The sequence below is a fragment of the Ptiloglossa arizonensis genome, chromosome 6, assembly GCF_051014685.1.
Source record: "Ptiloglossa arizonensis isolate GNS036 chromosome 6, iyPtiAriz1_principal, whole genome shotgun sequence".
In the NCBI taxonomy this organism is placed as follows: Eukaryota; Metazoa; Arthropoda; class Insecta; order Hymenoptera; family Colletidae; genus Ptiloglossa; species Ptiloglossa arizonensis.
Genome location: NC_135053.1, coordinates 17877415 through 17903627, shown reverse-complemented (window position 1 = coordinate 17903627; position 26213 = coordinate 17877415). Strand labels below are relative to the sequence as shown.

The window sequence follows — 26213 nt, the reverse complement described above, 5'->3', positions numbered from 1 at the left end:
ACAACGAGCGTGGTATTGTTTTGTTTCCTTTTTTTTTTTACAGTGTGCGTCATTTTGGTTCGTTTTCTTTTTGTTGATTTATTCGACGCACTGGATGAAAAACAGAATGGCAATGGTGACGGATTATCCGATTGCCGTTACGAGTGTCCGGGTCACCCTTTTGTTATTCTTTTCGTGGTTGTTTCGTGGAGTTACCTGCGGGACCAGAATGTAATATATTAGAGCGGCCTTGATCTACAACGATCCCGAGCAGCGGTTAACACGGTTATCATCGGTAACACGATCGTTGAAATGATAAAAAATGTATCTAACTCGGGAGAACAAATGTAATCACTGCTTGTCACGAACACAATGCATTCAACAGGTTAGAGCTGCATATTAAAAAGAGTTTATTCGCATGCTTATAAATCGCTGCGACGTTCTACCAAAAAGTTTCTCCCAGCGGGGCAAAAAAATATTCGCGGTGTTTGTTGCATATTCAAAAACAAACAAAGGGGTCGTCGTTCCGACTGTGATAAACGGGGTACATTTTATACGATTCGACGATTGCGATTTACAAATATTGTATTCCGATTTCTGAGCAATTACGAAGTCAATCCCACCATGATGGCCCGGAAAATGTTACTAATGCTTACTTAACCTCAAAACGCTTTTCCGTTCGACCGTACATTCAATGTTTCGGGGCCAAAAGGAACCAAATGTACAAAATTTATTTTAACTTTCCGTTGTAATTGCTTTAATTACAAAAAAAAATAATACGTGTGGCAAGCACGCGATGGGTCAAAAAAGACCCGAGGAGTGCACCAGGATTAGTTCCAATTTTTTATTTAGCCCGATGAAGGTTTTCATCTGGATTCGATTTTCGAAATATTCGTCACGATCGACTATCGATGTTACTGTTTTTTAATGTAAAGGAGGTTAGGTTAGTCTCCGTAGGTGTGGAAACGTGTCCCATCATGGTGAGAACGATTGTGATTCATAGACTTCAGAATTTTTTATTTTTATTCGCTGGAACAACTGTGAACGGGTCGAAAATGTTTACAGTTCTACATTTCTATTGGTAACACTGTGAATCGGTCGACGAAGTTCACAATTACGAATCCATGATTTGTGTAACTCATACACTTCAGATTTTTTTATTTTCATTCATTGGAACAACTGTGAACGGGTCGAAAAGGTTCACAGTTCCGAATCTCTATTAGCAACACTGTGAATCGGTCAACGAAGTTCACAGTTTCGAATCTATGACTTATATGATTCGTAGACTTCATACTTTTTTATTTTCATTCATTGGAAGAACTGTGAATGGGTCGAAGGAGTTCACAGTTCCGAATCTCTATCAGTAACACTGTGAATCGGTCAACGAAGTTCACAGTTTCGAATCTATGACTTATGTGATTCATAGACTTCATATTTTTTTATTTTCATTCATTGGAACAACTGTGAACGGGTCGAAAAGGTTCACAGTTCCGAATCTCTATTAGCAACACTGTGAATCGGTCAACGAAGTTCACAGTTTCGAATCTATGACTTATATGATTCGTAGACTTCATACTTTTTTATTTTCATTCATTGGAAGAACTGTGAATGGGTCGAAGGAGTTCACAGTTCCGAATCTCTATCAGTAACACTGTGAATCGGTCAACGAAGTTCACAGTTTCGAATCTATGACTTATGTGATTCATAGACTTCATATTTTTTTATTTTCATTCACTGAAACAACTGTGAATGGGTCGAAGGAGTTCACAGTTCCGATTCTCTATTAACAACACTGTGAATCGGTCAACGAAGTTCACAGTTTCGAATCTATGACTTATATGATTCGTTGACTTCATATTTTTTTATTTTCATTCACTGAAACAACTGTGAATGGGTCGAAGGAGTTCACAGTTCCGATTCTCTATTAACAACACTGTGAATCGGTCAACGAAGTTCACAGTTTCGAATCTATGACTTATATGATTCGTTGACTTCATATTTTTTTATTTTCATTCACTGAAACAACTGTGAATGGGTCGAAGAAGTTCACAGTTCCGAATGCCACAGTTCACGGTGGCACATGGGCTCGAAGCTCATGACTCGAAGCCACCAGCTGGCAGCCGGCCTGTCCGTGTATAGATGAGCGATCATATCGGGTCGTTAACTGATATTAATAGCAGGGCGCGGTGAACGCTCGTAGCTCTCTCTCCCTTCCACTCGGTTACGGCCTCCATCGGCCTGTCCCACCTAAGGGACCCTTGCCCTAATTGTAACAAATTAAATCACGCGATATCGACGATTCCCTCGGGCGAGATCTACGCGCGGCAGAAGCGTGCCGCGATTGTGCACGCCTTTTCAACGCTTTAATCCGTCTTTATCGGGCGTTGTTTCCAATTAAGCGCCACGGGTTCTACTACCGGGGCCTACCGTGTGCGCGCAGATCGTGGGGGCCGGGGTGGGGACCCCGTTTAGTATAAAGTAGAAGATGCAATCGCGTACTCGATCTTGCACTCGTGAGCTCGTAATCGGGTATCTCGTGAATATTGCGTGGCTGCGTGTGCACTGCCACGATCACTGGCAAAGTTCGCGGTTCGTAGAATTGGAAAATTTATTTAATTTTTTTTTTTTTTGGAGTAAATAGTAATTTTGAGACAACGTCGAATTATATACTTTCTTATTGCAGAATCTCGTCGACTTGATCACTTTGGTCATTTTCAGTCTCTATGGAAAATTACTTTACTCAAAATTGACTCGAAGGGAAACATTTTCTTCTAGTCTTGTATATTCATCGGGTGGTTTGTTAAATTTCGATTGTTCGTTCGTACGTAGCACTATAATCTATATTAGAATCATATTGAATTACAAAACTACTCCTATCGATACCTCAAGTTTTTCATCAATTTGTTCCTTATAAAAATATTTCTCTAACTTATACCACGCATCGAGTAATAGATTATTCAATAAATTTCATCGTACGATAAGAAACGTATTATTTTTCTAAAGATAAGTACTACTGTTCGATGAACATATGTAAAGTTTCGTACAGATCTCCCGACTCATACATTTACAATTGTCCAAAGTTGAAGCGTCGTGGTATTTTTTTACAATGCAAAAACCGACAAAACTTATCGAACAATCCAGTACCTGAATTGGCACTCGATAGTTCGCGTATCGTCCCGTACCCTTTCGCTGTATCGTTTTTCACGGTTGATCCCCCTGGTCCGAATTCGTGCGAGACAGAAAAATTAGGAACGAGCCGGTGATCGTGTGTAGCCCCGTGGCCGATAGGAAAAGCGCCGTCGGGCACACGTACCCGATAACAATAGGCGGCGGGGGCCGCGGTCTATCTAGCAAGCATCCGGGCCAACGTCGAAACGAGGCTGCCGCCCGCGGATTACCATAAGCATTCATATATGCAGCGGCGCATTATACTTGCATACCCGGCATAAAGGTGGCCGTGTCGGCGGTCGTATTAGGTACAGGCACAGGTATATGGACGGTGGCTGGCCGGCCAGCAGGCCGGCTACTTACTTACGTGTACCGGCCGCCTTCACGAGTCGCTGGCACGCGAGCCTGATTGACTTGTAGATGAGGCGACACAGTCGATATACGCCTGGAGTCGGCCCGTCCGACTCCTGGAACCCCCGTCATGGCTGGCGATGGCCGTTCAATTCTCCCTTGCTCTTGTACGTACTCGTGTATCGCTCTTGTCATATTCGAAAACCAAGTACAATGGGTGATCGAATCGTTAGAAACATTTCGATACCGTTTGGTTGTTCGAAGCTTGGTCGAGAATTAGGTTGAAAACGATATTTTGCTTTTTAAGAAAATATTGAGAAAAAATTGATCGAGAATAGAATTGAGAAGGATTCTTTGGTTTGTAAGAAAATACTGGTAAGAATAGAATTGAAAACGATATTTTGGTTTGAAGAAAAAATTTGGTTGAAAATAGAATTGAAAATATATTTTGCTTTGAAGAAAAAATTTTGGTTGAAAATAGAATTGAAAATATATCTTGCTTTGAAGAAAAAAATTTGGTTGAAAATAGAATTGACAATGATACTTTAGTTTTTGAAAAATATATTCTTATATTCGTTATAACATTATACTGATAGAAATGTTAGTGAAAAATGGATATTTTGATTTTTAAGAAAATGTATCGTTGTATTCGTAACATCTTACGACAACGATGAAACTAATTAAGTTTCGTGCTTTGTACGCAACAATTTGCAGTAACTTGTCGAATCAACATTTCAAGATCCACAAAATTTATCGAACCACTTACTACCCTCAACATAATTCACGTTCAATACGGTTCTCAAACTTCTTCCAAGAAAATTTCCATTGAACGTTTATCATAACTCAACTTCCGACAGAACTTCCATTAAACATAAATCAACTTCCAACAGAACTTCCATTCAACGTAACTCAACTTCCAAGAGAACTTCCATTCAACGTAACTCAATTTCTAGGTGAACTTTCATTCAACATAAATCAACTTTCAACAGAATTTCTATTCAACATAACACACTTTCTTCCAACAGAAGTTCCGTTCAACATAACTCAACTTCTTCCAACCAAACTTCCATTTAACGTAACTCTGCTTCTTACCACAGAACTTTCATTCGATATTACTCAACTTATTTCGACAGAATTCCTATTCAACATAACTCAAATTCTTCCAAGAGAATTTCCATTCAACATAACTCAACTTCTTCCAACAGAATGTTCGAAGAAGTTATAATCTATATTAGAATCATATTGGATGAAGTTCGAAAAATTGAATTCCACTCAACACTACTCAACTTCCAAGAGAACTTCCATTCAACGTAACTCAACTTTTTCCAACAAAACTTTCATTCGATGTAACTCAACTTATTTCGACAGAATTTCTATTCAACATAATTCAACTTCTTCCAACAAAACTTCCATTCATCACAACTCAACTTCTACCAACAGAACTTCCATTCAACGTGACTCAACTTCCAAGAAATCTTCCATTCAACATAACTCAATTTCGTCAAACAGATCTTCCATTCAACGTAACTCCATTTCTTCCAACAGAACTTCCATTCAACACAACTCAACTTCTTCCAACAGAACTTCCATTCAACACAACTCAACTTCTTCCAACAGAACTTCATTATAACATAACTCAACTTTATCTACGAAACAAGTTACCGGTGATTTACCGTGAATTATCGAGATCAACAATTCCAGAATCTGCCAACAAATCTATTCAAACGGTCGCAAACCCAAGTTCGAGTACGGTTCTGAAACTTCTGTCGGACGAAGCATCTTAAGCCCATCGCTAGTCATGGGGTTTCGTAGGATGGGTGCACGGCTCGTTCTCCTACACCGTTCCAACCCTCACGGTGGTGGCCCTCTCTCCTTCTCGCGACCGTTGGCCCTCCTCTTCCAACGTTCCCTCGCAGCCGCCGACCGTTATCTAGTTAATTAATCTCCGCCGACGGCGGCAGCCGACTAGCAGGGCGGCAAAACTCCCACCGTTTCTGCAGCCGTAACGAGCCGCGACAACGAAAGTGTCGAGCACCTCCCTCCTCCTCCGTTCACCCCAGATTCGCAACTACCACCCCATATCCACCTCCTTGAACCCCTTTAACTACGAAATTTTAATTACCGAAAAAGAAACGCGATGGGGTTCGTTGGAAGGATAGCGATTGAGAAGGAAGGAGGGTGGAGAATTTTTTTTTTTTTTTTTTTTTTTTTTTTTGGAGCAGGGAACTGTTTATACTTGAACAGAGTATAATAACGACGAAGGTGCCAGATGCGATGGATTCTCGGGAGCACGCGCTGAGACTTCGGAATGGCTTCTTCTGAATCGTTCTACGATTATTTTTTGTAAAGTTATGGAATTTCAAAGTTCTTCATTTCGTAAGGAATTTATACTGTATTATATCGATTGGGTAACGAGCACCCTTGGAGGTTGTTGAATCTTAAATTAATTTTTTATCCGTATTCCATTAAAATTTTAGCCATTGGATCCTGTGTACACCGAAATTCTGAAGAAAGAACAATTTGGGTCAATTAATGGTTAAAAGTGTATCCTTTAAATAGTCGTAATAATATTAGTAACGATTCGGTGGAAATGGTGGTGTCGTTAGAATGATTCTCAGATAAAAATTCTCAAAGAAATATATTATATTTCGATAACGACGAAACCTGGATAGTACAAAATTAAAAATTCACAACCCTTAAAAATGTTCATTCTATCGCTCTTATCGTCAGAAAAATTTTGTTTCGATTTTATTTTGAAATTTTGTTACAAAATAAAAGCTTCACACCTTTGAAAAAAAAATCTCTATCCTCTACCAAAAAAAAACACCAAATCTCAGATACCCATATCACGAGTATTCCACTATGTTTATAGTAATCTTTCAAAATTTTAATATTACACAATAAAAGTTTCAAACCTCCTGAAAAAAAAAACTCTCTCCCCTCTATCAAAAAAAAAAAACACCCAATCTCAAATACCCATATCACGGATATTCCACAATTTCTATAATAATCTTTCAAAATTGTAATATTACAAAATAAAAGCTTCAAACCTCCTCAAAAAAAAAAACTCTCTACCCTCTACTACAAAAAAAAAAACACCCAATCTCAAATACCCATATCACTCCACGTGCCACCAAAAAAGATACTCTCCGAGCGGTAAACACCAGTGGCGACATCACGGTCGCATCTAGTCCACTTACCACGAACCATCCCTGAACAAAATGCGTGAAACAACCCCCGATAACCCGCCATACCCGTTGCAATAGCGCACCGCGTCGACACCGAGTCCACGGTTACCCCGAGGCACGGATCCATCGATCGTCGCGCGTACGCCGGGTTACCAGCCTACCGGCTGAGCGGACAGATGTCCCACGGCGACGTTGCGACGCGACCGTGACGCTGGCGGCGTGTCGGCGTCGGTTGGTGGCGTCTACGGCAAGGCACGCACGCTGCGCCCCCTGATGCGGGGTGGGCAAGTATTGATTGGGGTCGGCGCGTTGGTCGGCGTCGTAGTCAGAGTGCAAAAGGGTGGCGGAATCGGCAGGCGCCATCACGCGGGGCCGCCGCGACCGTCGTCTGAAGGGCCGTCCTCCAGCCAGTGGCCGCGATCTCGATACACCGAAAAGATGGTCATGATGGCTGGCATGGACGACCACGATCGTAAAGTCGTCCTCGAGTTCTGCCACCTGCTCGAGAAGAGCAAGCAGCTGTTCAACGGGCTACGGGATCTGCCACAGTACGGGCACAAGCAGTGGCAGGGCTACTTCGGGCGCACCTTTGACATCTACACGAAGCTCTGGAAGTTCCAGCAGCAGCACAGGTGAGTGGAGGCACCGTGGTTTACGCGAGGATGACTCATATACCAGTCCACGGTCGGCCCCGTTAGATTCCCACGTACGGGAGATCGATCGCGATCCGCCACGAGGTGCAACTGATCGCCTGTTCGATCGGCCACGGTACGTCAGTTGCTCGTGGAACCTACCGGTAGTGAATTTTCGTACACACGGCGTGCGTGTACACGGGGCGGGGAGAAACGTGGACCAGGAGCACACCACGATGCGTCGCTACGCTCATGGGGGAAAACGAGGATCTCGTCCTTGGACCGGGGACACCATGTGACGAGTGGAACGGGACACACTGTGATGCGCGCGCGAGTGCGAACCATCGTGACACACGCGTACGTTTTTCGACCGGTTGGCTACCACCGCGCGGATATTTTTGGTGAATCTCTCGATCCGAGGTTACTGCACACGAGCTGGTACGCGGAAGTTCATCGATTTTTTTTTTTTTTGAATTTTTTATTTTGTTTATTTGTTCACCGTTTCACGCGTTCGTCCAAACACGCCCTCGCGGTGGTCAGCACGGTTTCAGGGACGAATCGTGGCCCACGGATCGCGGTGAATACCCCGTGCTACTGACCACGTGACTGGAGTAGCCCTCGTGTATCGCCACGGGCATTGAGGGCACAATCGTGCCCCCCCGGGGGGCCGGAAAAAAACGTCGCCGTGGTAATTTCCACGGTGAATTGCGGAACACCCGGTCCTCCCTCCTCCGTGACCGCACGTATCGCGGGCCACTTGAATCGTGTTCCACGCTACCCGTCCCCCTCCCCTCCCCGCCCCGCCTGCGCCTCCCCACCGCCCCGTTTAACGTTTACTTTTCCCTGTTACTTCGTTTGGGGCCACTTCCACGTCGGTCGCGGCGCATCTTTATTTACCCTTTTCGATTCCGTCGCTAATCTTCAGCCCTTTGTCCCTTTCCTTTGATCGTAAAGTGCCATCGGGGGCACCGGTGTAACTCAACAAAGAGGCAATTGTCTATCCAGCTATTCACACGGCGCGCGTTCGCGCGGTCGACTCCTACCCCGCTACAGGGTGCTTCAAAAAAAAAGAAACAGTCTCACGCGCGCGCGTGCCGGGCCCTCGGAGAGCCTCTCACTGGGACGCCTCGCTTCGTGCGATCGCTGACCGAGGAGTGGGAGTAACGGAACTTGTTTACGATACGAAGTCAACCACGTGACCAACCGAATCTCCCGCGGAAGATCGAACATTCTTTCGTCCGGGATTCGGTGACAGAGTCTCGAGACTTCTAGAAGAAATCCGTATATTGGAAAAATTCCAAAATGGCGAAATTTTTTGGAAAAAAAAATGTTAATCCAATACCAACCACGTGACGTTCTGTATCCTCACAGAGGATCAAAAAATTCCTTTCCCACTGAGTGGAGGATTCTCGGAGATTCCGAAAATTTGTCGACATAAGGGGGAACAAAATTTTGAAAAAAAAAAATTTAGTCTTTGGTCTGGAATATTTTCAATCGACTCGTGCATGGATTTTTTAAATTTTGCAAAGCTTTCGACAGTGAAGTCTCTTGGCGATTTATACTTTCTTTGGAAAAAGTTACTTCCGGGTGGGTGTTTTTTTAAAACACCCTGTATAGCCGCGACAGAGGCGCGAACACGCACACACGAGCGGTCCGTGCATCGGACTGTTAATAAATATCGGGGACGCTCTTTCAGGATCGGCTCCGCGCGTCAAAACAATGGAGAAAGTTTTTCGTGCGCGGCCGCGCGCGCGCGCGCGCGGTTTGAAAAGTATCGCGACTCAGGGATCGCGGTCTCCCTCTTTTATTGTATTGTCGTCCTTGCAGAGAAACGTGCCGCGGCTTTTGTCTACCCGTTGCGATTTCTTGCGGACGACGCGACGATCGCGACGCGGCTCTGTTGAGGTTCCAGAGACGAATGATTCGCACCGAATAGGGATTATCGGTTTTTTCTCTTTTTTTTTTAACCATTGTCATTCTTACGGTCGTCCCGATACTTTTTTTTTTAAATATACACGAATCCTCGTATTCGAGCCACGGGATATCGATATCGTCTCCGCGTGAACGAAACATTTGAATTTTTGAAAAATTCGCGCAATCGTCTTCGAAATATAGCGATAATTAATAGCTAAAAATAGTGTCTCGATAATTCGTAACAATTTTGTCTGTCCGAGAGTATTTATCCCAAAAATAATGAACCGTTCGATCGAGTTCAAATTATACGATCGAATTAAAATTATACAAATAAAAATGTGTCGAATTATATGTATATAAACAAGGTATTAAAGTGTTGGTAATACGTTGACAATCTGCATTTTTCCATAAATGTCGCAATCACGTTCATTTACATAAATTCCATGCTCGTGACCGTAAACTTCCATCAACGATGCCCCGCGTTCAAGTAGTACAAAAGTTTCCTCCCCGCTTAAAAGTTCCTCCGATCCAACGAAAGAAAGACACGCCACGTCCTCGAAGAGTAAATTTTCATCCGTCTGTGTCTTTGAGGACTGGCCTGTAGATCCGTTACGTTAAACGAAACCCATACCTGACTGTAATCACAGCCTGTCTTAAAACCGACGAAACCGATCGATACGATAATTCCCGCTTTCAAGACCCAATTTATATCCCCCGGGTGCTCGAGGTCCAGAATCACCCGCGACTGTTCCTATTTCTTCGTATTGGCATCGTGATAAATATCGCTGCCCCGCTTTCAAGACCCAGTTTATACCCCGGGTTCAAGATCCAGAATCATCGGCCAACTGTTCTTGTTTGTTCTAATTGGCCTCGAGATAAAAATCACTGCCCCGCATTCAAGCGCCACCGACCCTCCCGTATATTGTTCCCCGAGAACGAGGACTAGCTCTCGCATCTCATCTTGAACAGCCTCGTTCACAGTCCCTCCTGAGCTTTCCTTCCCTGTCCCGAGCGAGAAAATTCATCGAACGGATTGACCCGTCGTTGTTCCCTAATTTCAGGACGATACTGGACACAAAGTACGGCCTGAAGAGGTGGCAGATCGGCGAGATCGCCAGCAAGATCGGTCAGCTCTACTACCACTACTACCTTCGCACCAGCGAGATCAGCTACCTGCACGAGGCCTATTCGTTCTACGCGGCGATACGGGGCCGCGCGTACTACAGCCGCGCGGCCAAAGAGGACAGGAGCGACCTGATGGTGAAGAAGCTCAGGTACTACGCCCGCTTCATCGTCGTCTGCCTACTCCTCAACCGTATGAAGCTGGTCCGGGAGCTGGTCCAAGAGCTGGACGCCCAGATCGCCGACTACACCAGCACCTACGAGCCAGACGATCAGCTCGAGTGGAACCTGGTGCTGGACGAGATCAAGGCGTTCGTCAAGGCCGAGTCGGCGGTCGGGGTGGTCCACACGGACTCGAACCCGGTGATACTCACCCACAGGGTCGGACCACAGACCTCGCCGCCAGTCGAACGTACGCCACCCATGTGCCTATCGCTGCAGGAGATCCTGATCGTCGGCAACTGCGCCGACCAGGTCAAGTTCAGCGAGTTCTCGATGGACATGTTCAGGATGCTCCAGACGCTCGAGAGGGAGCCCAGGGACGACCCGAACCACCTTCACGACGCCTCACCGGCGGGGAGGATGCCGTTCAGGCCAGGACCCTACCCCGGAGCCGAGAACGGTGCACCCAGACGCGACAATCCACACAAGTACCTGCTGTACAAGCCCACCTACAGTCAGGTGCAGGTGTTCCTCGCAAGTGGCTTCAAAGAGCTGCCCGCGAACGGGGCGTTGTTGCTCTACTTGTCCGCGGACGGCTGTTTCTCCACTGTCAAGCATCCGGAAGAAAGTGAGTGTTTCTCAGTCGATTAGCAGACGCTTGCCGTATTCTTTAGAGCCTTGGCTGAGCCGTTGCTGCGACGCTCGAAATACACAAGTAAACAACACACAGGTGTGAGCTTCTGCGCCCGCGTTGTTGCTATTGCGTTGAACAATGTCCGGGTGGAGGGTATCGGTGAGAGGCGTCGGGACAGTTTTTCTTTCGTGAGGTCTATGTCGTTGCGGAATATGGTTTCGTGAGGGGTTGGTACGAGAGGAAATGGAAGAGGAAACGATCAGGGTAGAGGAATCTCCAGTTAGCTAGGGTTTGCTAACAGAGGGTACAGAGCAAAGAAATGATCTGGATAGGAATGTGGATCCCATTTGCCGGGAAATCTTGTCTGTCTTTCTTTCTCCCCAGGATGCAACGAGTGCTACGATTAGGCTCCTTTTGTAACGCGGAACTACCAGATCGTGAGGAAATACAATCCGCGAATAGAATAGGGAAGTGTCCACCGTGCCTCTTGGTGACCCTTGGGAATGTTCTTTTTGTTTCTCAATGGTAGATCTAGTGTACCTTTTATAACACAGAGTGGATCACCTTGAACTCCTTTCCTAGGAACTACCCAATCCTAGGGAAGTGCAATCCTCAGACGGAATTGAGAAACATCCTCGTCTCATAGTGATCCTCGAGAGCATTGTTTTCAACTCCCAACAGTACATGTAACGTACTCTGTTCGCTACAGGCCTCATCTTAAGATCTAGATCATCCGATCCACATTCTATTCACTCGTAGCTTCGTATTTGCTTCGATCGAAGATCCATCTTGCGTTATCCTCACACTGCAAAACTTCGACTCCATCTCTATACTAGTTACTCGTGATCCTGTATTCCTCCCGATGGGTCCACCTTGGTCCATGATATCCCCTCAGAAGCGTTCTTTCCGTTACCTGAGAGTACCTCCTGCACCGCAGGTTCAATCACCTACGTCCAGATCGTCTGCACCGTCAGATCTTCGGAAATCTCGCGCCCCTAAAAACACTCACCGGCTGGAAATCGTCCACTACCCCCACACGAGGCACCAATCGTTGGACGTACATAGGATCAAAGCCTTCTGGAACGTCCGCGAACGATCGTCAAAGCTCTGGTTCTGCACCGATGGAAAATAGTTCGGTAACGCTACAAAAATACACTCGAGTAACGGGGAACCAATTGGTAGAGGGGGTCCGGGGGACGCTGATCGGCCGAAAATTACTTATCGCGATAGAGGCCCGGCCACTGATGCACGGTTAAAGCGAATCACTCGCTCGACGGAGCCGAAGGTGAACGCGTGTCGATGTTTTCGGTCAGTTTCCTCCTGGGGCGGGTAATCCGTCGCTTTGGCCGTCGATCTGGGAACGGGTTTTCCGTGTCCCCTGGATCGGAACAGCCGTCACCGGATAAGCCGTGTCGCAGCGGTGTTACGCGTGGCCGCGACACGGGCACGGACACGCGTTCCGTGAACGCGGTACCAAGAGGGGGGCCAGGATCTCGTCCGCTAATTGGATCAGAGGGACGGAGAGTATCGCCTTTCTCGTATTCCCGCCCAAGGGCTTCGCGCGCGAGCGCCGTCAGCCAAGAGCGAAGACTACTCGTCGCCCCAGGCTGTACACCCCTGCGGGCACGATTATGTAAACTCTGCGGAAAACCGACAAGTGTTTCTCGGTTTGATCAGGCAAGCGTTTTGCCTTGTCAGTGAGATTTTAGCGCCGATCTTTTCTTTTTCCTCTCTTCTCGATAGGAAGGAGTTTTGGGGAGGATCTTGATCTTTCGAGCATCGGAGAAGTTTCTTGTAGCGTGCAAGGTGTATGGGGGGCTCAGTTTGGTAGGATGGAAAGAGGGGCCCGGTTCGGTAGAAAAAAGTGGGGTTGTGTATTTTGGTAGAAAGAAAAATGGGGGTTGATAGAACTTTTCACTTGGTAGAAAAATAAGGGAGGCACACTTTGGTGGAGGAAAGAGGGGGGCCCCCTTTGGTAGAAAAAAGGGGGGGTTGTTAGAAAAATATGGGGGTCCAATTTGGTAGAAAGAAAAATAGAGGTCAGTTTGATAGAAAAGTAAGAGAAACACACTTTAGTAGAGGAAACAGAAGGTCCCCCTTTGGCAGAGAAAAGGGGGGTTTGGTAGAAAAATGTGGGGGTTCAATTTGGTAGAAAGAAAAATGGGGGTCACTTTGATAGAAAAATAAGAGAGTCACACTTTGGTGGAGGAAAGAGGAGGGCCCCTTTGGTAGAAAAAAGGGGGGTTGGGTAGAAAAATTGTGGGGGACCATTTGGTAGAAAGAAAAATGGGGGTTACTTTGATGGAAAAATAAGAGAAACACACTTTAGTAGAGGAAAAAGGGGGCCCCCTTTGACAGAAAAAAGGGGTCTCCACTTTGGTAGGAGAAAGGGAGGGCCCACTTTGATTGAAAGAAAGGGGAAAGTTCATATTAGTAAAAAATAGAAGATTCATTTTGGTAGAAAAAAAAGAGGGGGCCCCACTTTAGTAGAAAAAGAGAAGCCTTCTTTGGTAGAGGAAAAAGGGGGGACCATTTTGGTAGGAAAAAGGAGAACAGAGAAATTTACAAGAAGAGTATCTATGATCCACAAAGTGGGAAGGGAGGGCACTTTAGTAGAAAATTGAGCCCCCCCCCCCCCCCCCTTGAGAAAAGCCTACTAGAGGAGTATCTGTAATGTGTAAGATACTATAATGTGCAAGGTAACCTACTTTGGTGGAAAATTGGTATGCCCCAAAGAAATGAAAGGAGGTGTATAAAAGTGTGCCCCACTTGACCTTATGAATATTGAGTTGTGAGCAGTTGTTTAACTTGACGGGAAGTGCTAGAAAATTGGGATTTGATCGCTGGTTATAGCAAACTTTGGGTAATTTATAGAACGGAACAGTTAACGAGAGATAACTTTTCGAACATTCTATATAGACGGCCTCGGTTTGTGGTTACGACCAAGGTCAAATAGGACACGTGTTCCTGCGAACTTTCTACACGATCCATCGCTGAAGTGTGTTCCACATTGTTTCGGTAGACCTTGTGGGACACGTGAGACGTTGAATAAGAATTAGAGGATGGAACGGGAACTCCCGCTCTCGAGCAACAATTTTCACCCGGGATTTAAGTCATGCAATCGTCCCACTCAGTGTTTACTGTTACGTAAGTCGACCTAAGCTTTCGACCGAATTGTTGGCCGAAAGCGAGAATCACAGTACGTAGTGGTGCAGGGAGAAAGAAAGAGCAGGCTCGAGTTAAGGGGAAGATGGACAGTGTCAGAACTTGAGGACAATGAGTTCGCGAAAAGAGCACCCAAAGTCTGAATCTAAATATATCACCAACAGTACGGACGTAGAAGAATCTTGGTGTACGTCTTCTCGAGGATTAGATTTGGGTTAGATCTGGGTCAGATTTAGAATACTTGACTTACATAGTATATTCCACAATTCGGGTATTCTTTGCTTAAGCCACTTCTCATTTGGGACATTTCTTATCATTGGAGCCACGGTAAATAACGATCACGAGGCTCCCGGCGTTAAAAATTTCGTTACTAGACAGATCTTAGAAACTTTGAGACACATTGTTATTAAAGAGCTTGATGCTTTTCTGGCACCTTGCGCAGTGAAGAGACGGCTACTGCTTACGATAGAGGAGGTAAAAGTTAGAATTAGAAACGAATTAAACGCAGTATCGAGTGTTAACTATCTTTCTAGTATCTCGATTAGAAAGTTCGTGTTTTATGCTTGATCGGTAAGAACTGTAGTCAGATTGCTTAGTACTATATATACATTATTAATAACATCGAAAATCGTAACAGAAAAAAAAGTATTGAACTCTGTTATTAATAAATTGGGCAAATAATAGGGTTTCGACTGTTGTCAACGCGAATGAAGTAATCGTCGTGTTACACGAAGCGAAAAACAATTTTTGTCGCGCGAGGGGGGAATAAAAAAAAAAAAAACGGTTAAATCGCGCGTTAAAAATAAATCTGTTGAACCTGGCTCGCGACAACAGTCCAACGACAAGATTTCTCGTTGGAGCGAACACCTGCTCTTTAATTGGATCCCGCGAAAAGATCAGTGCCAGAGTCTGATGCAAGTGGAAACAAGGAATACGGTGTGTTTCTTTTTTTTTTCTTCTTTTTTTTCATCTCGTCTTTAATTAGTGCCCATCCTCGTGAAACTTTCAGGCGGATCGGGAGAAGACATCTCGAGGGTGACCTCGCGAGATGCATGCAGGCGCGACCATGACCCCTTATCGCGGTGGCCGCTGAATTAACTAAATAGAAAATCCAGGTCGTTTAGATGGTTTCCTAATATTCCACGTGTCTTGACGCCCGACCACCACGATCGCTATCTTCCAGCTAATCCCCGACGACTATCTCCTTCTTTCGGTACGCGAAACACGTCCACCATTTTGTTCGAATATTTGCAAAATTACCGATACTCTGTATGCGTTTTAATCGTACGGGTTGTCCCAAAATTAGACAACCATATTCCGTATTCCAAAGCCAAGAAGATAACCTCCAATAAACTCGAGTTTGCAAATCTTTTTATTCTTGGAACTCGCTATTAATTATTGCATTATTTCCCAGTAATCAGGTTTATTGATGTTTTAACACTGTATTTTACTTTGATTCAAAATTACCACGCATTGTACCGACACAAGGCCCGTAAATTCTCATTATTCCTATCTGTCCCTCGATAAGAGTACCGATACACTCGAGTTTGCAAACCTTTTTATTTATAAATTTACCAGTATTTTAATCGTGTGCTTTGCTCTGATTCAAAATCATCATGTTATTATAGTAATACCAGGCCCGTGATCATTATTCCCTCCTGTCCCTCGATAAGAGTACTCGAGTTTGCAAACCTTCTCACTTATAAATTCACCAGTATTTTAATCGCGTACTTTACTTTGATTCAAAATTACCATGTTATTATACTAATATAAGGCCCATAATCATTATTCTTCCCTGTACCTCGATAATAGTTCCTGCACACTCGAGTCCACAAACCTCTTTATTTCTAAACTTGTCGCCGTTTTAATAATGTACTCTACGCCGCCTCGAAACTATCGTGTTATTAAATCAACACGAGTCCCATAATCATTATTCCTCCCTGCACCTCGATAATAGTTCCTAGAAGTACAAGTTTGCAAATTTTATTTCTAAATTTCTCGCCGTTTTAATGACACTGAACGCTTCGAAATTATCGTGTTATCATACCAACGCGAGACACAATCTTTATTGTACCTCGATAATAGTTCCTAGTCATTCAAGTTTGCAAATTTTATTTATAAATTTCTCGCCATTTTAATGACACTCAACACTTCGAAACTATCGTGTCATTATACCAACACGAGTCCCGTAATCGTTATCCCTCCCCATCCCTCGATAATAGTACCAACGAACACAATTCCGCGATTTTTATTTCTAAATCCATCGCCATTTTTAATAATACCCCCCGCTTCGAAATCATCGTGTCATCACACCAACGCGAGACACGATCTTTATTGTCCCTCGATAATAGTTTCCACACACTTGGCTCTCGTTTCGAAAATATCCACAATCGCGGGTTTCCTCTATTCTTCACCGTTCCCACGTTTCCGCGATCCTCTCGGTGTCCTCGGGGCGACGTTTTCTCGTACATCGGGGCACTCATTTCCGCAAAGTGTTACGTACCGGTACTTACGTCGCAGAGTTCTCCCCCCCCCCCCCCCCCGAAAGAAAAAAAATTTCGACCGAGATTGAAGGCCGCGCGGAGGCGCTGAAAAATTCACCGGGTGACCACCAAAGGTGCGCTCCGACCGCTATTCAGAGCGCTAAGGTTACAACCCGGCCGCGAACAGCGAAAACGGTCTTTCAACGAAAGTAGAGTAGCGCATCCGTGTCAAGGTCATCCCGCGATAGAGATTCCGACGTGCCGGCTGGATTCTACGTTCGCAATCAATATCGAAATACGAGGCGCGCCGTCGATATCGAAGGGAGACCAGGTGGTGGCGCGTTCGCGTTTTCAAACGAGCGTTTAGCCTCGTTACGGTCGCGGGGCGTTTTCAAACGGGGCCGATAAGTCCACGGCTTACGGCGGTTAATTCGTTCGGGAGTTTTCCGCGTGAAACGAACACGCGCGTGTACGCCGTGTTGTATAAATACGACCCATTGCGGAGAGAAGGAAAGATCACGGGTTAAAAGTGACGCGGTACCGTCGATAAGGGGAAACGCAGACGGTTTTCTAACGATTCGGACATTCCGAAGAGACATCGTAGGGAGATAGAGGAATCGATGAAATTAAGAAAAATCTGGTTCCACGTGTGAAAAAAAAAAAAACGGTATCGAACGAATTTTATCGAGAATTAATTTTTCTTTCTCCGTAGAATACATTATATTAGTTCCGAATGTTAACTCGCGTTAAACAAGTTTGTAATAGGCACTCTGTCGTCCGAAGAAGAAAGTTGACAGGAAGAAAATTTGAAAAAAAAGAAAAACTTCTGTCCGACTTGCGTTAAATAAATTCATATGTGTTCTTTTATCTAAAGAGAAGTCGAAAGAAGGAAAATTTGAGGAATAAATATAGTAGTGTTGATATAAGAATATGGTAACCTTCTGAAAGGATATTGTAGGGAGAAGGAAGAAATCCTTCGAGAGTCATTGAATTAAAAGGAATGTGGTAGATTGTGAACGGTATCGAATAATTTTTAGGGCTTTCAAAGCCGGACTATAACGTTCGATGCGATACGGGTAACGATTATTGTCGAGAAATGATTTTTTCCTTCTCCATGGAATACATTTGGTACGTGATTTTAGTTTCGAATGTTAATTTGCGTTGAACAAGTTTCTGGTAGGCACTCTTTCGTCTGAAGAAAAGAGTTGATGGAAAGAAAATTTTGAAAAAAAAAAAAAACTTTTGTCCGATGAATATATTCCGCGAAGGAAAAGGAAATTCCGACCGTGTTGGGTCAGACGTTATGGTCGGTCTTTCTTACGCCAGAATGGCTCGACGTTGTCCGCACATTCTACTTGCACGTAGTACATTCCCCTTAAACCGAGAATGTTCTTTCTTCCACCCCACGATGTAAAATACGTAGAAGAACATAAGTGGAGGCATAACCGCGTAACTACGGGACTCGTAAAGGGGGAAAGAAGCGACAAAGTCTGTCGTGGATGCTCCAACGTACTGATCGAACGACTCAGTAGAGGAGGATGACGATGGTCAGACGCGAGACAGAGATGGAAGAACAACGAGTTCAAAATCGACGACTCGTTCGATATTCGAATACAAATTAGAATACACTTTTTCCTCTTCCCTCGAATATTTCAGATCATTAATTTGAGAATCGTGTAAACTTCTTTTTTCATTTGCAGAGCAATATATATATATATATATACCGGTTTAATGTAGACTTTTGAAGATACTATAGATATGTTTCTCATTTTTAAGAGCAACGTATGACACACCCAACGTTTAATATGAACTTCTAGGAATACGTACAGGGTGTCTATTTTATCTCGACACAGTCTCGTGAAATATTCTCGCGAATGTTATTTGTTGCAAAGAAGGGTGAAATTATTTACAACATCGTACATCGTTCCCCTCGATACCGAAGAATTTTCACAGAACGTTTAAAATTATATACTAAAATTATTTTACATTATTTCTAAAATCAGAAAAAAGTCTATATTATTTCCAGATACCTGTATCAATTTTTACACGTGTTCTTTCAAAATCTAAAAAGAGTCAATATTGTTCCCGAAATTTTTGTTAATTGTTGCACGTGTAATTGCTCTTAAAATCAGAAGAAAAAAAAATCCGTGTCAAATGTTACGTTATTACAAATTACTCTAAAAATTTGGAGTGTAGTCTGTATTATCCATTGATTTTGCAGAACGAAATATTATTATCGCGCGTAATTCAATCCGTGGACAAATAAATCTTCCAAGGATGCCGCGAATGATTTTGATGGGCTCCCCAATTTCGAGCGGGTAGCACCGCCTCGAAACCCGACACGCTTCGGCGAGCTTCTCATTGTTCTGGCGAAATGAAGCCCAGCTTTCGACTCGTCCGAGCATAAAGCCGATGCGACCAATCGCCGCTATTTGTGGGAATGTCGAGTGCGAAAACGGTCGACAGTATACAGATTCTTCCCCCGCGTACACAATATCAATTCATAATCGGTGCCACGAACGGATCCCGTGTACGATACCTAATGGTAGTCGCGTGGAACAATAATTGGGACAACGTGACAATTTGTTTTCCGAGATCCAGATTTGCAACTTTAAACCACGGTAATCCGGTTAAAAATGTATTACAAATCGTAGAACATCTCGTGGAGAATATTACAAAAATGTGCATTATAAAAATGAACTTTTGAAAATGAGTGTATAAAAAAAAAACGTGATCTCTGTTTTCCGTTTTGACCACACGGTAGTTGATATTAGTATTGTAACGGTAAACTCGTAATCGGGAGTACAAAATTGTAGCACTTTTTGTAGGCTGAAAATTAATATTGAAAAAAATATACAGCGTTGATTAAACAATCCAAGGTCACTTCGACGTATCTGAAAAAATGCATCAAAGAGGATATTAGAAATTAAAAAGGAACGTGAAAGATTCTTTTATCGAATTGATAAACAACGGGATTATTTTAGGTAGGTGTTATTGTTGACACAGTCTATATCATAAGGAAAATTTAGGGGCCTCGAATATTTAAATAAAGACACTAAAACAGGGAACAATTCTATCTTCGTTTAGTCTCAAAGTAAAATCACCCTATGTATCGTTAGGGGAAACCTAGGGTCGAAAACGTTGAAAGAAACCTTGCTCCAAGTGTAACGACCATTCGTTATGAACTCATTATCTTGAATTTATCCTCAAAGAAAGAAAAAACAACTCCATGTTTGTTCAGTTCCAAAATAAAAATCACTCTATAAGCAAAAAGCTAGAATAAGAAGGTTAGAATACACCTGGTTCGGACTACATAAATAATTCGTTATAAAGTCATCTTATGCTTGAACTTCTCTTCGAATATCTCACCAAAGAAACAACCCCATGTTTGTTCATTTCCAAAATAAAAGTCACTCTGTAAGAAAAAAGCTAGATAAAAAACGTTAGGGTACATTTCGTCCAAGCTACAAAAATAATTCGTTATAAAGTCATCTTAAACTTGAACTTCTCTTCGAATATCTCACCAGAGAAACAAACCTGTCTTCATTTAGTCTCAAAATAAAAATTACTCTGAGAGAGAAAATGTAGAATAAAAACGTTAGAATACACCTCGTCTAAATTATAAAAATAATTCGTTATAAGTCACCTTAAGCTAGAACTTCTCTTCGAATATCTCACTAAAGAAACAACCCCATGTTTGTTCATTTCCAAAATAAAAATCACTCTGTAAGAAAAAACCTAGATAAAAAACGTTAGGGTACACTTCGTCTAAGCTGCAAAAATAATTCGTTATAAAGTCATTTTAACCCGGTCTTCGCTCGATTCTAAAACAAAAATCACCCCGTATCACCCTGTAATCACCTTGTAGAAAAAAACCTAGAACAAGAAGGTTAGGATACACCCGGTCCGTACTACGAAAACAATTCGTTATAAGGTCGTCCTTACAACGAATCAACTTCCAAATGAATCACAAACTGCCCACGATACACGCACACCCTGTGAAAACGAAACAAATTTTCGAGTCGCGTGTCACGACGAAGCCAAGGGGGTACCCCTTCGGGGGTACCCAAAGGTTGTCCCCTGACATTCGACCGATCGGTGAAATCTGAATTGCACGATGTTGATAAATTTTACGATCTTGCAGTGGGATACGACCTGGGCGGCGTATCGACGTGCAGCAAGAGGGACCCGGAGCACGGGAAGAGGCCGACAGGTGGCAAGGAGCCCCATTGCCTTTACCCGGGTGACCTCTACCCGTTCACTAGGAAACCGTTGTTCGTGGTGGTAGACTCGGACAACAGCTTCGTGTTCCAACAGATCCCTCGCTACTTCGGTCAACCGTTGATGGTGCTGATGTCGCCCCAGGACACGCCGCCAACCCTCCGCGACGTGCGACACGGTGGCAGCCTGTTCACCCTGTTCCTCCACGCCCCCCTCGCCGCGTTTTGCCTTATATGCAACATCGGTAGCCTGGCCGTGCACCACTGGGAGCGGTGCCAGCGTTACATCGAGCGATTCCTCATCGAGGCCTGTCAGCTCGTCACGCGCTCCAGATGCGGTAAGGATTCAGGACGTTTGTTTTTGTCATCTGCACACACGGGGGGATCTGTGCTTTCTAATTGGATCAGGCAAGAGAGAGGATGAGAGAACGTAAGAGCCTGAAAGAGAGAAAGAGAGAGAGAGAGAGAGAGTGTACATGCGCGCGCGTACAAGAGAGAGAGAGAGAGAGAGAGTGGGACGAATCTGTGTCGGTGAAACTTTCTTGGCTCCGGTATGCTGATTTCAAGGGCCGGTCCGCGCAATTGGAACCACTTTTTTTTCGACTCCGTACACGTATTGATCCTGGCCGGAACACCGAGAGATTCAAAGGACGCCGTGATATGCAATCGTCCGATATTACTCTTTTGTCTCTGATGGTTTGTCTCTGGTGGCTACGAAGGTCACCCGATTGAGTCGTTGGCGTAGGTGGTAGAGAGAGAGAGAGAGAGAGAGAGAGAGAGAGAGAGAGAGAGAGAGAGAGAGAGAGGAAAAAAAGAAAAAAAAAAATACGCGCAGTCGGTCACGGTAGTCTGGATGCACACCTACGTACGATGTGGCTCGAGAAGCTGGTTATAGATCGTTCCGCGTTTAAAATAGAAGACCGAGAAAGTATTAACGCGCGGGACGTCGAGAACGATTTTTGTACACCGTGTACATGTTCCCGCGGTTTCTTTCCTTCGAGGTACTATTTTTTTTTCTCTTTTTTTTTCAACCGGTGACAGAAGATTAGAAGCGGGAATAAATTTTGCGTTCGCCAACGAGGGACTCGATACGATTGGAAGTAACTTTCTCGAGAGGATCAATTGTTTATTTAACGCGTCTCTTCGGTGAAATATCACCGATGGACAATGGCAACGGGCAATCGTGTGCCCACGTGTTTTGTATATTTTTCACGTTGACATTCGCTCCGACCGACGTACAATTCAATTTCTGCAAGATTGTCCCGCGTGTCGTTCGTATTGTTACAACTCGCAGAGCGTGGGTAAACTTTCGCGGCCGAGTATAGGTCAGAGTTAACGTCGGTTTCAGGGAAGCCCCCTCCGTCGGTGTTCGAATCGCTGTGAAACGAACTCGAAGGTCGTCCGAAGGTCACTTTACGCACTCGTCGTTGAATTAGTTTCAATGTTGTCTATTTTTCTTCCCTCCGAAGGACAAAGATCGATCACCGTTCAAAGGGTGATCTTGAAACCGTGAAAACCGTAAGAGACAAAAGAAAAAAAGTTCATTTATTATTGTTCACTTGTTAACCAATAGTCGCGTGGAACGCGTTCAATTTCCCGTCAAAGTTCCACCCCGAAAGACGGTCTTTCTCGTTCGAGGATAAAAGGAGAAAAAACGTCTCCACCGTCCCGGCGAGGAATCGTCTCGGTTCGTTCCTCCGACAACAGGATGCGCCGAAAAGGGATTTACGATTGCGTTACAACGATAAACAGACCTGGCCTAGATCCAGCCCCGTGTTTATCGCTGAACCGGCGATCTCGTGGCTCCCAGCCGCGTGATCTAGGGTCGACCACAAAGGGGCTCTCCCCCATTGTTCCTCTCGCGACAGCGATACGTCGTACGAGTTTCGAACATACGAGTGGGCTTCCTTTGTCGAGTGTCTGATAGGCGTAAGCCGCGTCGTAAGTAACGCTACTCGCGATACGTTTGATTCGCCCGCCGGAGAAAGTTTCGCCGAATCGATCGACCAGCCAATCCCCCACCCCTACCACTCGACGCCGTCACCGCCCACTTCCCACCCACCGCGCCATCCCCACTCCGAACTGTCCCAAGATAATACGCCTGAAAGTTTGCAACAACAGGTCTGAGCACAGACAACAACAGCAGCAACAGTAATATGCAAATTTGTCCGCCATATCTATCTCTGGATCGGAGTGTTCTCGACGGCAATTGGGAACGTCAGTACGTCTTACGGGAGGGGGCGTGACGGGCCCGAACCTCCCACCGCCTTCCATTGGCGCGCGAAGAACGCGTAGCACTCCGCGAGACGGTTCCTCGACCCTTCGGTTCTCCGAAAATCGAGCGAACCTCGACGCGGATGTACCAACGATCCCCCCTCCATCTCGTGACCCACCTGGAGGGGGAAGTCGCGACTATACGACGATCCTCGAGAACACTGACGTCCTCAATTGCGGTCGACGCAAACCCGCCACAAATCGCTCGAACATGTCAAAAAAAAAAAAAAAAAATTGCTGAAACTGAGAGAAAGTAAATAAAGTAAATAAAATAAATAAATATTTTTACCAAAAAAAAAATATATATATATACATACATATATACATATATATATATATATATATATATATATATATATATATATATATATATATATATATATACGTACCTAATGAAAAGAAAAAAAAAAAAGAAAAAAAAAAGAAAAGAAAAGAGAAACGAAAAAGACGAACACGTCGACTGACGAGCGTTTTACGGTACACGCAGAGACCAGCGTGTTGCAATTCTTCGGCGACGATTTCCTACGACTGTTGCTGGTGCGCTACGTGTTCTGCGACGTGGTGTTGAATCTGCACCGGTCGTTCAGGGGTCGACAGCAGAGGCCCCGTTGCCATCCACCGTTGCCGGACGCCGAGGTGCTCGAGCATCCGACGCTTCATCACCTGGTGCTCGACCTGGCCGCCTGTCTGGACTGCCGCGACCACTTCCCGGACAGCAACGAGCTCGCCTGACCCAGGCATCTTCCCTGCCCGGCCACCGAGTCGACGTCATTGTTGCCACCGTACAGCCACGACTACGATTACGATTACTGTAACTACAATTGCAAAAATAAAATCGTTACACTGAGACCTCATTAAACCGCGTCTTCGAGAAGTAATCGCGTGCACCGTCGCGGCATTCCGAGTTTAAATTGCGCGGGCGTGCGCGGGCGCGCGTGCGCGACGTCAGTGAGATAATACACGTGCACAGGTGCGCGCGAACCGCACGGCTCGTCCGCTCGTATCGTTCGCACATCGTTGCGCCATGGCCGATCGACGTTCCTTCGCCACGGGACGGGTTGTTTTCTTTTTTTTCTTTTTTTTTTTTTTGGTTTTTGTAAATTTTCAAGGTCACCTTTTTGCTCACGCGACCTTGAGATTCTCGCTGGTCGTTCAGAGAGGGGGACATTCGCACGAAATCGGGAAACTGTAACCTGTGTGACCTTGAAGCGACCTTGAAACGACCTTGAAGTTCGAGAACGTTAATGTTACTTTACGAAAGAAATAGCACATTTTGCAAATGTTTCTCGTGCAGACCATGATGTACCGTGTCGAATATGTCGAATAATTCTCGAGGTGACAAAGGTCGAGCGAAACGTCTTACCCGATTCTCAACAAGAAGGGACTTTCTTTCTCCTTGCAATGAATTTTGACAGCGAAGGTCGTGCGAAGATCGCGTTAAAAGTGACAAAAGTAGATACACGAAACGAACACTTCGTAGTTATCGAATTTGAAGAAAAAAAAAACAAAAGAATATCAACGAGGAACCGCAGACGCGCGTTAATGTGTAAAAGAACGTTTCGTTGAGGTTAACTTTTGTGTTCAAGGTCGTTCGAAGGTCGACGAAATCGAGTCACGAATCGGTCTCGATCCTCCCTCTTCGAGTGCTCGATACTCGAGAAGAAACCTGGGCTAAATTGTGGGTAAGAAAAAAAAAAGAAAGAAAAATAAAATTTACAGGTGACCTTGAAAATTGCACAACGAGAAACGAAAGATCGTTATCGCCTCGAAGAGACACTCGAAGGGACCGTGTCGAAGAATTTCGATCGATCTAACGGCGTGAGAGAGAAAAAAAAAAAAAGAAGAAAAGAAATATAACAATGGCGGACAAGCCGCGTGGTTCCAGCCTGTATGTATCGACGCCGTCTCAGGGTAACCCGGCGTCGGGGGCGTCGGATATTCGCGACGCCGGGAAACGCGTTCACCGCGCGAACACAGGTGAGAGGAAGAACGCAGGGAATTGGGAGTTTCTCTAACCGTTCTATGTAACCGCGACACACCGCTGCCAGTTTTTTGCTACGGACTAGTAATGAAACACAAAATGAAGAAAAAAAAAAAATCTATACACGTATATATATATATACATATATACATGAACGTGTGTGTGTGTGTCTGTGTGTGTATATATATATACGCATGTATACGTACATATAAAAAAAAATATATATATATACATATATATACATATATATATATATATATATATATATATATACATATACATATATATATAATATATTCTGTCACTGCGTCGATGGTAAATTATAACGTGTGAAAGAAAAAAAGATATTGTGATGCTGCATGTGGACGATGATGAGTGATTTGTACGCACTGGTGCTTTGTACGATTTAAGCTTTAGCGTGTCGGTTCGGTTCGGTTCGGATCCAGGCCGCCGTGGGCACGCCTCGCGACCCCTTCCCCCGTTCCGTTCGCGCCGATTGCTCCGATTCCAATTGACCTTACAATTAGTTCGGCGTGCAACGCGACCACGGAGCGTTGGACGCGCGAACGGGCGAGTTTCGATCGTATCAGCATCCCGCAGAAAGTTCCGTCGTTTTTTCTCTTCTCTTCTTCTTCTTCTTCTTCTTCTTCTTCTTCTTCTTTTCCCCTCAAAACCCGCGAAGTTCAACGATCATTGCCCTGGATCGCCATCAATAATGAAAAAGAAAAAGACGAAGAACAAGTTTAATCACCCGTTATACGTGAAATTCAACTCTCCTTAAGATTCCGTTCGAAAACGATTTTCTAACATTTTTCTACAAATATACGTCTACGAGAACCGCAAGAGGGTAACCGTCGTTGTCCGTGGACCGATTTCGCTCAAAATCTAATCGGGTCTTGGAACGAGGACACAAAGCCGTGATACAAAGTTTCGTTGAAAT

At 44.5% G+C, this 26213-nt stretch overlaps 1 protein-coding gene across 1 annotated transcript; it reads left to right on the top strand.

Annotated features, from left to right (window-relative positions):
• The first annotated feature begins 6468 nt into the window (after positions 1-6468).
• Positions 6469-25470, top strand: LOC143148135 (protein SCAI). Its single transcript, XM_076314086.1, has 4 exons — positions 6469-7318; positions 10294-11144; positions 20943-21356; positions 23780-25470. Exons 1-4 carry the CDS (start codon positions 6960-6962, stop codon positions 24022-24024), a joined length of 1869 nt encoding a protein of 622 aa, XP_076170201.1. The 5' UTR covers positions 6469-6959; the 3' UTR covers positions 24025-25470.
• Positions 25471-26213: the final 743 nt, after the last annotated feature.

Excerpts from the sequence above, each read along its gene's own strand:
- LOC143148135 (XM_076314086.1), top strand. The coding sequence starts at position 6,960 with ATGCGGGGTGGGCAAGTATTGATTGGGGTCGGCGCGTTGGTCGGCGTC. Across the intron at positions 11,145-20,942 it reads TGTCAAGCATCCGGAAGAAA|TGGGATACGACCTGGGCGGC; the intron begins GTGAGTGTTTCT and ends ACGATCTTGCAG. Across the intron at positions 21,357-23,779 it reads CGTCACGCGCTCCAGATGCG|AGACCAGCGTGTTGCAATTC; the intron begins GTAAGGATTCAG and ends CGGTACACGCAG.